Source organism: Lissotriton helveticus, chromosome 6, assembly GCF_964261635.1.
Source record: "Lissotriton helveticus chromosome 6, aLisHel1.1, whole genome shotgun sequence".
Classification (NCBI taxonomy): Eukaryota; Metazoa; Chordata; class Amphibia; order Caudata; family Salamandridae; genus Lissotriton; species Lissotriton helveticus.
In genome coordinates, this window is record NC_136067.1 from 1,439,838,568 (window position 1) to 1,439,850,802 (window position 12,235).

General features: G+C 44.7%; 1 protein-coding gene across 4 annotated transcripts in view; it reads left to right on the forward strand.

The window, feature by feature from the left end:
* The window catches only part of AHI1 (Abelson helper integration site 1), an 862,008-nt gene that overhangs the window by 601,451 nt on the left and 248,322 nt on the right, over positions 1–12,235 (forward strand). For all 4 annotated transcript variants that reach the window (XM_078649231.1, XM_078649230.1, XM_078649229.1 and 1 more), the window contains exon 19: positions 7,205–7,322. In XM_078649231.1, the coding sequence (XP_078505357.1) occupies positions 7,205–7,322 (118 nt within the window). The remainder of the gene's footprint in view (positions 1–7,204; positions 7,323–12,235) is intronic.

Below are 12,235 nucleotides of genomic sequence, written 5' to 3' on the forward strand. Positions count from 1 at the left end.
GTGACGCCTCCCGGCGTGTCCCCGCGCTGTGGAGAAAGTGAGAATTGAGGAGAGAGGAGCCTATCACAGATTAAAAAGGCAAGTCTTCAGTTTCTTCCTAAAGGAGGTCTCATTGCCCTCCAATCTGGTGTCCAAAGGCAGGAGGTTCCAGTGCTTCGCTGCCATCGTGCGGAAGGATCTGCCGCCCATTCTGGCCTTTTTAGGACGGGTAATTGTGAGCAGACCTGTCCCTTGGGATCTAAGGGTTCTGTTGGGTTCGTATAGAGAAGCCAGGTCCGACATATAGGCAGGTGCCTTATTATGGATGATCTTGTGACACCATAGCAGAGCTTTAAAAATGATCCTCTTCTTGATCGGCAGCCAATGGAGAGTTGCCAACGAGGGTCGTGAAGGGGCTCTACGGGGCAGTCTTAATACTAGGCGAGCGGCCGAGTTTTGTAGGACCTGTAATTTTTTTATATTTTTCTCTGAAGTGCCCAAGAGTAAAACATTCCCGTAATCAATCCGGGAAGTTATAAGTGCCTGCGTCATAGTCCGTCTGGAGTTGAGAGGCAACAAGTCCAGAGTGCGGTTGAGTGTCTTCATCACTCCGAAGCACTTGCCTACAGTTCTCTTTATATGGCTATCAAAAGATAGCTTATTGTCCACCCAGACTCCTAGATTCTTTGCCTCCCGACTAGGAGGGGGCAGGGGACCCAGGCAAGTGGGCCACCATTCTTTAGTCCAATTGGTCTCATTGCCTCCAATAATGATGACCTCCGTTTTGGTTCCGTTCAGTTTTAAACAGTGCTCTGTCATCCAAGAGGCCAGCCTGCTCATACAGTTATTAAAGTTGTCAGCTTCCCTGGAGGGGGCTTGCGTCAAAGATATTAAGAGTTGCGTATCGTCGGCGTAAGAGACAAGCTCCACGCCGAACGATTGCACCACCTCTGCCAGGGGGGCCATGTATAGATTAAACAGGGTGGGACTCAGGGCCGAGCCCTGAGGCACCCCCTGTTCAAGCACTACGCTGTCTGAGAGGGACGTCCCTCTTTGGACTTGGAAACTTCTATCGATCAAAAAGGCTTTCAGCCACCCCAGTGCCTTGTTGGTTACTCCGGCTTTGTTTAGACACTGTAGCAAGATGGAATGTGCTACAGTGTCAAACGCGGCACTGAGGTCGAGCATGATGAGGGCCATGGTCTTGCCCTCATCTGCTCCCTCTCGTAGGGTTTCAGTGGCCCTGAGGAGAGCCGTTTCCGTTGAAAAATTGGATCTGAAACCCTTCGCATTAGGCCTTCTTTCCTTCCCAAAGTGGTTACCTCTTTCCATATAGGACAGACCATAACTTTGCCCACCTTCTTCCCGCTCCCGCATCCTTCTAAAGAGGAGGAGAGGCTCCACTGTCTGGATCCAAAACGTGCGCTTTCATTCTATTTGGATCGCACAAAACAATTCCGGGTGGATGATCAGCTCTTTGTTGGCTATGTGGGCACCAAGAAAGGTCGGGCCGTGCAAAAGCAGACTATCTCTCTATTGGCCAATCTTGGCATCAAAATGTGTTATTCCCTAGTGAAAAAGGAACCTCCAGTGGGGCTGTGCGCTCATTCCGCCAGGGCGACGGCAGCCACTACCGCTTTGGGATGTGGAGTTCCCCATCATGACATCTGCCAGGCAGCCACGTGGGCTACATTGTACACGTTCTCCAAATATTACTGCCTGGATAGCCAAGTCCGGAGATACGGCTTCTTTGAGCATTCAGTTCCCCTGGACTTTCTGGTGAACTTAGTTCGCAGACCCTCCTCTGGGGTTGGATGGCTGGGGTATCTATTCTAAGGTGAGGAATCCATAACTTATAGTCTCTTTCAGATGAACAAGTTACTTACCTTTGGTAACGATATATCTGTAAGAGACATATTAGTTATGGATTCCTCACTGCCCCACCCGTCCTCCCCGTTTTGCCAACTGATTTCTAGGGTTAAGGATTTCCTTTCAGGGCCCTAGTTTTGTGCACCAGTGGTCAGTGTCTTGCTTGGCTCTACGTTTCTGCGGAGGAATGTCGTGTAAAGAACTGACGTCAGCGGCCTCTAAGTAGATACCGCGACGTCATTCCGGCGATCACTATGCCAACGACTAACGTGGAGTCGACCGACGCACAATGATACTGCTGAAGAAAAAAAATCCGGATCCAGTCCGACGCCTGGGGGTAATTCTAAGGCGAGGAATCCATAACTAAAATATGTCTCCTACAGATATATCGTTACCGAAGGTAAGTAACTTGTTCTTTAATGTACCTCTTTTCGCCATTACATGGATAGGTCGTGATGGCAGGAATGTTTTGAAGGGTATTTACTGGCTGTTTTTAATTGTAAAACATTTTATCTGTTTTATGTACTTTTGTGGCCTATTCTAATAGAGCCAAAATAAAGTTTATTTGACAATAGTGTGTGCATTGCACAGTTTACAAACATAAATGTGAAAAGAGGCTGCAACATATATTTAAAAAAATGCATTCAAACATTGATTTACATTGTTTACTTCTAGGCTATCCAACTCAATTGTTGAATATACTTTTCATTGAATAATAGGTTTCAAACAGTAAGTCACAGTATAGTGGATAGCATGACCACTGGACGAAATGGAACCACTTTGCTGGTGGGACATGCACATTAGCAGTCAAATTCACTGATTAAACAAGGTATTGATATTCATATAGTTAATATATGATAACAAGTGTATCCCTTGAAAAATGTTGCCATAAAGACATAACTCACTTTGTGCCACCGCTGAACCAAAGAAAGCTGTCAGTTCCATCAAAAGAGAGCTGTGAAGAAGCAATAATCCAACCGTAAAGTATGGTCCTCTCAACTGGACCAATTCTAAATCCAGCAGTTCAACTCTCACTTCACAGCTGATATTACGGGTGACCTCCATTAGACTCTGGCATTACACTGCCCCTGATTTACATAAAGCCCAACCTAAGAAAGCTTTGGGGGAAGTAGAGATGCAATAGAGCTCTTACTGCCCCTGAAGATCCCAGTGATGTCCGGTGGTAAAGCAATACTCCAGCACAACATCATGGGTCAGGAGCAACCAACCTTGGAATTTGGAATAAGTTATTCTGTTTATTTCCAGGAGCGGTCATTAGTAGTGCGATTTGTTGGGGAGGGGAATACATACAAAAAAATATATAAAATTGCACTTACCTGCTCTGACGGCCGCACCTAGCTCACGATCCTCGCCTCCCGGACATCCAGGAACTGCTACACACTTGCCAGGCTCGCAGATGCCAATTCCAGAACTGCTCTATTGCTGGGAATACTATTCCCAGCATCAGAGCAGCACTAGATTGGTCTGAGCGCCGTGGTTCGGTGCTCAGACATGGGCTGGGAGCCTGTGTTGGTTCTCCACCCTTCTGTACAACACAGCCAGGTGGAGAAAGGCTAAGTACGTATGGTGGTAAGGCCGGCCCCAGAGGGCCGGCCAAACCGTCATGCGCACTTATCAGTGCCCACCACTCCCCCCTGGTGGTGCAGCGTTCATATGGGTGGCTCTGCCCCTCCCTCGCTTGCAGCCTGCAGGAGGAAAAAATAAAGTGATAGTAAAAATGTTTTATTATCATATTATTTTTGTCGTTTGCCTCTGCTGGTTTTCAGCGGGGCGGAGGGGCGATGCTTCTCGGCCATAACGGAGGAGCTGCCCTTGTTTATTTCAGCAAAGCAGAAAAATATAACCCATTGTTCCTGGTTCCCTTCACTTGCTAAAACGAGTGAGTCATCAAAACAAAAGAGGGCCATAGAAAGGAGACTGGGCCGGACTGGCATATTCCTGAAGGGGAAAAAACAGGGTAGAAACAGAAAATGGATGGAAACATAGTGAATGGGGATGAAGTGAGGAAGGGCTATTTAAACTATCTTTCACGGCTACTTTTAATCCCCGATCTGGCCCAAAGCGGATCTAGCCCTGTTTATTCCAGCATCCAAAGGGGCAAGGAGCACTAAGAGGAAGGCACAATACAGGATGTGCATCCAAAGTGGTACAAGTAGGCGGGCCTCCAGCTAGGAGCATATCTAGAACCCTCGATCCCTCCCGACTACCACCGGGCAGGCGAGAAGAGCACGATGATCCATGCACTCATTCTTTAATGTGGATTGTTTAGGGGACATAAAGATGGAGAGAGGAAGATAGAGAAGGCAGTCGTTTCACAGGATGTAGCTTTCTGACAATAGGACAATATACGCTCTGACAGGTGCCTCTCACCCTGTCTCCACTGTGCACTACTTAACCCTTAGTTACAACAAAGGGTTAACCCGGAATCACTGGGACCTGAGTACTGGACGGTATATAATAAAGTGGTCCCAGTGCATTACTGGCTGTCACATGGAGGGGAGAAAAAATTAAAAACATAAATCATGAAACTAGGCATTCAACAGTATGAGAAAGGAAACAGTAGTGTTTGACCAATGTTCTTTAATCACATTGGGAATGCATTTTTTGAACAATCGTAGGAACAAACCTAACAAAGTATCAAATTCATATGGGTGGTTCTCAGGGGGAAGGGGGAAGGGAGTGTTAGATAGTAAGTGATGGGAGAAAGAGTTTGGTGATGGTGACAAACATATCACAAACAGTTTTGGTATATACTGATCATATACCGGATAGTCAAAGTCCGCATCCTATATACATATTTGCCATATAACATATGAGATCACAGTTTATTTGGCAAATATGTATATAGGATGTGGACCTTGACTATCCGGTATATGACCAATATATACCAAAACTGTTTGTGATATGTTTGTCACCATCACCAAACTCTCTCTCCCATCACTTACTATCTAACACTCCCTTCCCCCTGGGCACCACCCATATGAATTTGATACTTTGTTAGGTTTGTTCCTACGATTGTTAAAAAAATGCATTCCCAATGTGATTAAATAACATTGGTCGAACACTATTGTTTCCTTTCTTATACTGTTGAATGCCTAGTTTCATGATTTATGTTTTTAATTTGTTTCTCCCCTCCATGTCCAAGCCAGTAATGCACTACGTAACCCTTGGCATCACCTGCTTCGACGTTCCCATGTATCTAGCAGAGCTCTCGATATACCTGGATCCTCCAGTAGCCCCTTCACTTTTTTAGCCATATGTTCAAGCATTGACTTACTAACACTTTGTCACTTTCTCTGCTTATATTTATTTCTCCCTGGGCTGCACTCTGCACTGAACTTTTAATAGTTATTTAATGTTGTCGCCCCTCCTCCAAACACAATCATTTTGATTTGAAATTCGCCACAAGACCTTTTATCAATAAGTTTGTCAATTTCTCCTGGCATCCATATTTTCAGTTTTTCCTCAGAGGAATCAGAGACAGGGTACCATAGCTGTTAGACTAAGCTTGACCACTTGTGTATATGTTAGAGGAGAGGATGTAGCCTAACGGCTAAGGCGGTCGACCTCAAATCTGGGGAACTGGGTTCGAGTCTATGCAACGACCCTTGGCATCCTGTGATTCTGGGCACATCACTTAATCACTTAACAAATATGAATGTAACGCAACTGGTGGTCCTGTAAAGTGCTCTGATACCCGATACCTTTGGGTCAAGTCCGCGCTATATAAAACTTTGTAAAAAAAAATAATTATATATATATATTTATATATATATATATATATATGTTGGATGGCGAACATAAAGTGATGGCGTATTGCCCTCTCCAGGAGCTGTCTTTACAAGCCTCAGTGGCCTGAGCTGGAGGCACCATAGTTAGGCCTGAAGAAAGGAAATGCCCCTGAAATATATATGACCAATGTTATGTCTGATCACTTTACCACTTAGCACCTCTTCTGCTGGTTTCACTTGTGGTTGATTGGAGATGTGATCCTGCAACTGAATTACTGATAGTGTTGTACTGGCCAATAGGCAGGGCCACTGGAATTATGCGATTTTGCGACTGTGGCGATTTTTGCATAATTATAGATTTGCCGCATTTGCTACATAATCCATTATCTGCTGCATAATTTGCAGATTTTAACAAAAAAATGTGTTGCTAGCTTAAATGGTTCAAAAGTTACTAAGAACCCAGAGACACGCACTGCTGCGCAGTGGAAGGCCCCTTGCAAAGGTTGACTGGTCAACTTTCTGTTGCTTATTGTTATATTTGGGTGTTAAACTGGTACTAATGAGGTGCGACTAATGCCCAGACAGTGTTAACAAGTTTACAAATGATAGAATATTGAAAAAATACCGCTTAATGTGCCTTTTCTTGCTGCATAATTTACTCAACACTGCCGCATAATGTGGCCCTCCTGTGCGCATAATTCCAGTGGCACTTCCTATAGGGCAATCATATAGTGCCCAACGGGCTAGTCTGACAGGTCAGTGAGTAAGTTGTTTTTTTGGCTGTTTGTAGACCCATTTTATGGTATGCTGTGCCGGTTTTTAATGTTGATTTCCTTGATATTTAAACAAACATTGCTTGCAGCAAGCTCAGATCCATGCATTCTTCCATATCATGCACAAAGCGTACTCAGTTTGTCCATACAAATTCAAGGAGGCCCTGTTTTGCCATTATGGGCCAGATTTTTTCAGCTATCTCATTCACTATTTCGTGCCGCTTTTAGTTTGGTGTCCGGATCGATTTTCGATCCTAGTCCGACCCTGACTACCGACTGCAAAGGAAACCAAGTTTGTAATCCGAGTTTGTTCAATTCACTGAAATTATGCACTCTGTTTTATTTCTCGTGTCCCTTGAAATTAGTATTAGTTGGAAACATGCTAGAGACCGTTAACACACAGATGTTTGAAGTGTTGTAGAGTAACTTTTCATATTGCAATTTTAGCGTTTAATGAGAGTCGTTGGTTACTGTCTTAAATATACCAGTCATTGCAATATCCCTTGTTCTTTTTCTTGCATGGCGCGACGTTCCTTCAAAGATCTCTTAAGAAGCAGGCAACTTTGAATCTGTTACCAAGAGGCCTTGTCCAGTTGACTCTTGTGAAGACTCTTGTAAAAGGCCATTTTAACCCTATTCTGAATTACAATGACTTGGCATTTGGCAAAGCTTGAACTAATGCCTCAGAATCAGCATGGTTTTAGTATCTAACATGTGGCGACATCCCTCTGCCCACTCAAGCCGTCCGCGCCGTGTGGAGCAAACAAATCTGGTCCGTTTGGTAACCCAGGAAATGACACCTTTGTTTCTCATTTGCCTTTCCTATTGCAGACCGGCTCAAGTCACGCTCTTCCCGCGCCGTCGCTGCTGTCGCCACACTCCAAGATGAGACTTCCAGGCAGTCTGGCTACTCAACTGATCCCGGCCCAGTCTCTGACCACTCAAAACGGTGAGCACTCGACGTCGGGAGGGAAATGTTTCATTTGTTCTGCACATGCCTCCTCTGTGCGTAGTGTGGTTTTGCAAGGAGTGTAAATGTAATGATTATGATTCGGTGTATATAACATAATCCCCAGCAAAGATGATTCAGTGAATGAATGAATGAATAAATTAATGAATTTATTTGGGTGGTTACTCAAAACCATTACAATAGAAAGAAAAAGAGCACTGCATTAAGAGATAGTATAATTAAATTCTAGAGGTCTGAAATTCAAAATCTATAAAAACAAGATAAATCTATGTACACAGCAATTATTAAAAGTTTTACATACTTCAGTTAAACTAGTCGGTAAGTCAAAAATAATAGGCAGCCTCCACACGCGTGCCTGCCTGATTACTTAGGAGGGAATGTCTTTGTGCGAGTATATTGTACAAACTTACCAAACATAGCCATGTGCTTCACTGTGTCCAGAGTATAAAGTCGATGGGCTGCCTTCTTGATGATTCAGTGAGTTAAACTCTAGTCTGGGGTGTGCTGCTCCATAAGTTCCAACTTCTGCAACGCCTGACTTCAGTACCATTGAGTTGAATTATAGTAAAACTTTATTTTTCAGTGCTCGGGAACATCAAAAAGAGTTGTATTAAAGCAGGTTATTCAGCTATATAGCCCGCAACATAAAAAATAAATGTGCACACCAGGTAGTCGTGGTGTAGTTTGGCCAGTAAAATTGGGGTACGGCGGAAAGGGAGGGGTGGGGGGGCTTCAGATTTTCCAACATTGATGCTCTCATAAAATGTTTAAATACATTATTCACAAGCAGGGCGCACGAGATGGACTTAAAGGGCAGTGGAAAGAGGGAGGAATGCGGTTTGGTAGCGGTACTAAGTGAGAGAAAACCCAATATTTTGGAAAATAACCAACGTTTTGAAGACCTTCAAAACAGAGAGAGGGAGAAAGTGTGTGTGCTATTTTGTGTGTGTGTATGTAAAAGTTCCCCGTGAAATACGACAAACACCTCAACATACCTGACTGATAGCACAGGTTCCCTGTACCCAACTGTTTATCTGAAATTAATTTTTTTGGGGTGGTGTAGCACCCCACACCTCCCCTGAAGCTACGCCCCTGCAGGTTGTGCATGACAAAACAGAATTTGCAGTCTCCTGAGTGAGCTAGTTGAAAACGTCTTAGGCATACGCATGATAGAGGTGATGATTAAGTGCTTGTCACTGGATCAGACATAACGGACACAAGTGGTCTCTATCTGTTTTTAAATCAACAAAACTTATTTTTAGGATGTGCAGTGGAGGGTGGCGGTAAAATTAAAACATGGCTTGAAAGAAAGCTGAATTGTGTCAATAAATATATGGGGCTGTATTATGGAAGTCCCCCGGGGGCACAACAGGCGTTTGCACCCGCTTTGCTCGCCTCTGGGGAACTTTGGTTTTACAGAAGGGGCCACAGATGCTTGTGCAGCCCCTTCTGTAATACTGATAGTGCTGGCGCACATAAAGCACCGGTGCGATCTTCAGAGTGCATTCCCTCATTTGCATGGGGGCGTGGCCCCATGGTAATGAGGTACTCCCTTTGCCTCTGCGCCCGCACCATATTATAGACGCGGACGCAGAGGCATAGGAGCTGTTATGCAAACTGTCAGTGTGCCCCTAATGGCAGCCCTCATGGACCCCCCTGACATCCTCTTGCAGACTGGTGCAGTCACTCACTTCACCCGCCTGCAAGGGGATCTCTTACCCCCCTTTCAAAGTGCAGGCAGCTTACCACCTGCACTGGGAAACACGGAGCGGCTTCAAAGCAGCCGCTCTGTTTTTCACATCAGTTTGCCACCCCCAGGGTGGCATGAGTTTGTGGCTGCCCTGGGAGTTGCTCATTCCATGTAATAGGAACTCTTTACATAATAGGGCCCCTGGTGTGGTTGTTGCAGTTCATATTGTGTTTGACTATCTCTATTACTAAGATAGGTTAAACGGTAGGTGTAGTGTAAGGGATAAAGTACCCCCTGCTGTATGTTACAAGCTTATTGCAAGTCACCGAGAAGTTATTTTATAAGGTGATGGAACTCCAAGGCCACTTTCAGTATCCGCATAATATATGGCACAGATAATATATCCTTTATAATATATGGTCACACCATCACCTTTCCGTCAAACTGCTTAAATCCTTGGTGTGATGCTCTTGTATATGAGAGAAATAGCATGCTTTCAAACACGAAGAATGAAAGTAGAATCTCTAGTGCAGAATTAAACACACCCCAAAAAACGGTTAGATACATGTTGCAGATAATATATTAGAATCTGTTTAATACAAGTCAGAGTTTAAAAAAAATGCTGTAGCTTGGAAAGTGTAGAAATTTGAGATTCTGTCTTTTGTATAATTACTTAAAGTGTGTTAAAACATTTTTTGCCATAAATATCTCCTTCCTGCTTATCACTGGTAATATAGAAAAACAGAGTGGAAGGAAATCCATGTTAGGCTTTCTTAAATTGCAACTTTAATTATGCTCTTTGTCCTGCCTTTCCCCTTGGCTGCTCACTCTGGCTGCGGGGTTTGTGATGTGAAAACTGGCCTGTTTTAAGTTATTTCAGCTGAGCTGCTGTCATTTCTTTATTACAGCAAACTAAGTGTGTCACAAATGGCCTGTAATATGGATATTAGCAGGTTTTTTAATACAGGGATTGCATACAGGAAAATCATGCATTATATATAGCTTGTAGCCCAGAGTTGTGTTTTTCACCACTTCTTCCAATCTAGGAAAGAATATAACATTTCCTAGCTGTTGAAACTGATGTTTTCAATTCTATTAACGACACGGAGGCGAGGATTATGCTAATCTTTCTTCACTTTATTCCATACAGCAGCCTTTTAATAAACAACTGTGGAAGCTGGTTCTTCGGTACATGGGCTGGGTGGCTCAGGTGATGGGTGTTTAGGTCAGCTGGGCTGGCTGCGCAAAGTTGCTCCTTGTGGTTAGGGTCAAACAGCTGGCATGGGCAAAATCAGGTCAGCTGGGCCATGCATGAGGTGGGACTCAGTGATGCTTATGTCCCCCGAAGCTGCTCGGTCCTAGTGCAGTGGGAATCCAGACTGGACTCACACTGTTCCTGTTTGATGAAGGGCATCCAGTGTCCCAAGGATTGGTGCTGCATGGCTCCAGTTGGTCCTGGTGTCTTCACACCCAGTAGGTAAATAGATCTAACCATCCAAAGCATGAGTACCTTCTCCTGGTCGTCTGCGTCATCGATCAGGTCAGGGAGCTGCAAGGCGGTAGACCGGACTCTGCTTTTCTGTGCCAGAAGGCTGCAGGGGAGAAGCTCCTCTACTTCAAAGTAGGGCAGGGCTACAGGTGCAGGTTGAGTCGCTCTGTCACAATTGTCGAGAAAAGTTGTGGCAGGCAGGGTTTGGCACCAACAAGTCCACAGCTCTTCTCCTCTTCTACCAAGGCAGTGACTCTTCTTTATCCTTCTTCTCTTGATATGTTGAATCTGAGCTCTTGGGTTCAGGGGTGCCACCTATTTAGTTTTCCTATTTGAGTTCGGTATTTTCTCAATTTATGGGTGTTAAGGTGAGTGACGGGTAGTAGCCAATGGGCTGACTACCTTTAGGGTGTCTACACCCTCTATAAGTTCACTTCCGGTGGGAAGTGGGCAAACCCCTGACTCTAGAAGGCTAATTCAGCCCAAAACAAGATTGAGGAATCTGAAAAGTATGTTCCACATTAGCACGCCTCCTCATCTTACAAATTTTCCTACCTGTCTTGCTGCCAAAAGTGGAGTCAGAACAGGGGAGTGGGCATCTCCACTATCTGGAGAGGCCTGGGTCGCATAACAAAGGCAACAGGGTCTTTGAAACTTCCCTCCCTGGAATACAGTTCCTGCTTGGAGGAGATGTAAACACCTTCACCCACCTTCACCCAGAGCGGGCTTTGTTCCTGACCTCCAAGAGCAAAGGCCCCACCTCAGGGGGTCAAAAACCTGTCTAGGGTGACTGGCTGAGGCCAGTCAGTGAACACACTTAGTATTGGTTGATTTTCAGGATGCACCCCTAAGGTGTCCCATGTGTGCATTTCTTAATAAATCCGACAGTGGCATCAGTGCAGGTTTATTACGACAACATGTTTGGTACTAAACATCTGGGGATACACTGAAGCCATTATGTAGCTAGGGAATTCGTAATGACTAGTATCCAGCCCATGTACTTGGTATGGCTTCCCTGTTCACTTGTGACATCTATGGGTGAACTTAGATATCACAGGGACACATCCACTCATGCAGATATGCCCACACATGGGTATAGGGCACCCTTCCTTTGGGCTGTAAGGCCTGCTGTAGGGATGACTTACCTAAACCACATGTAGTGTTTTGCAGACATGGCACACATGTGTACCATGTCGACTTCGTTTTCTCTGCACCAAGACACGCAGGCTCCAATGTCAGTTTGCATGAGCTTGGTGAGGGGTCCTTTAGTGTGGCACAATCCATGCTGCATCCCTTCGGGAACCTCTTCAGCCCGAATGCCATAGGTACTAGGAATGCCACCTACTAGGGACTTAGGAGTCCTAAAGAGGTGCCCATTGTGGAACAATGGTACAGTTTAGGGAAAGAACATTGGTGCTGCGGATCTGGTTAGCAGGAACCCAGCACACTTTCAGTCAAAATTGCGTCAAATGCTAGGCAATAAGTGATGGTAACCATGTCAAAAAGGGGCACTTTCCTACAACAACTACGGTTCCCAGAAAACCATTAGGGAAAGAGAAAATACATCACAACCAATCAATAAACAGTCCTTATAGTATAGTCCATCATCTCTGTTTATGCCCCTCTTTCTTCGTACGAGAGCTTCATTCCACAGTAAAGGTTCCTTCCAACATTGGCTCAAACTTGCTTAGAGGCGTTGTTCCCTAAAACATA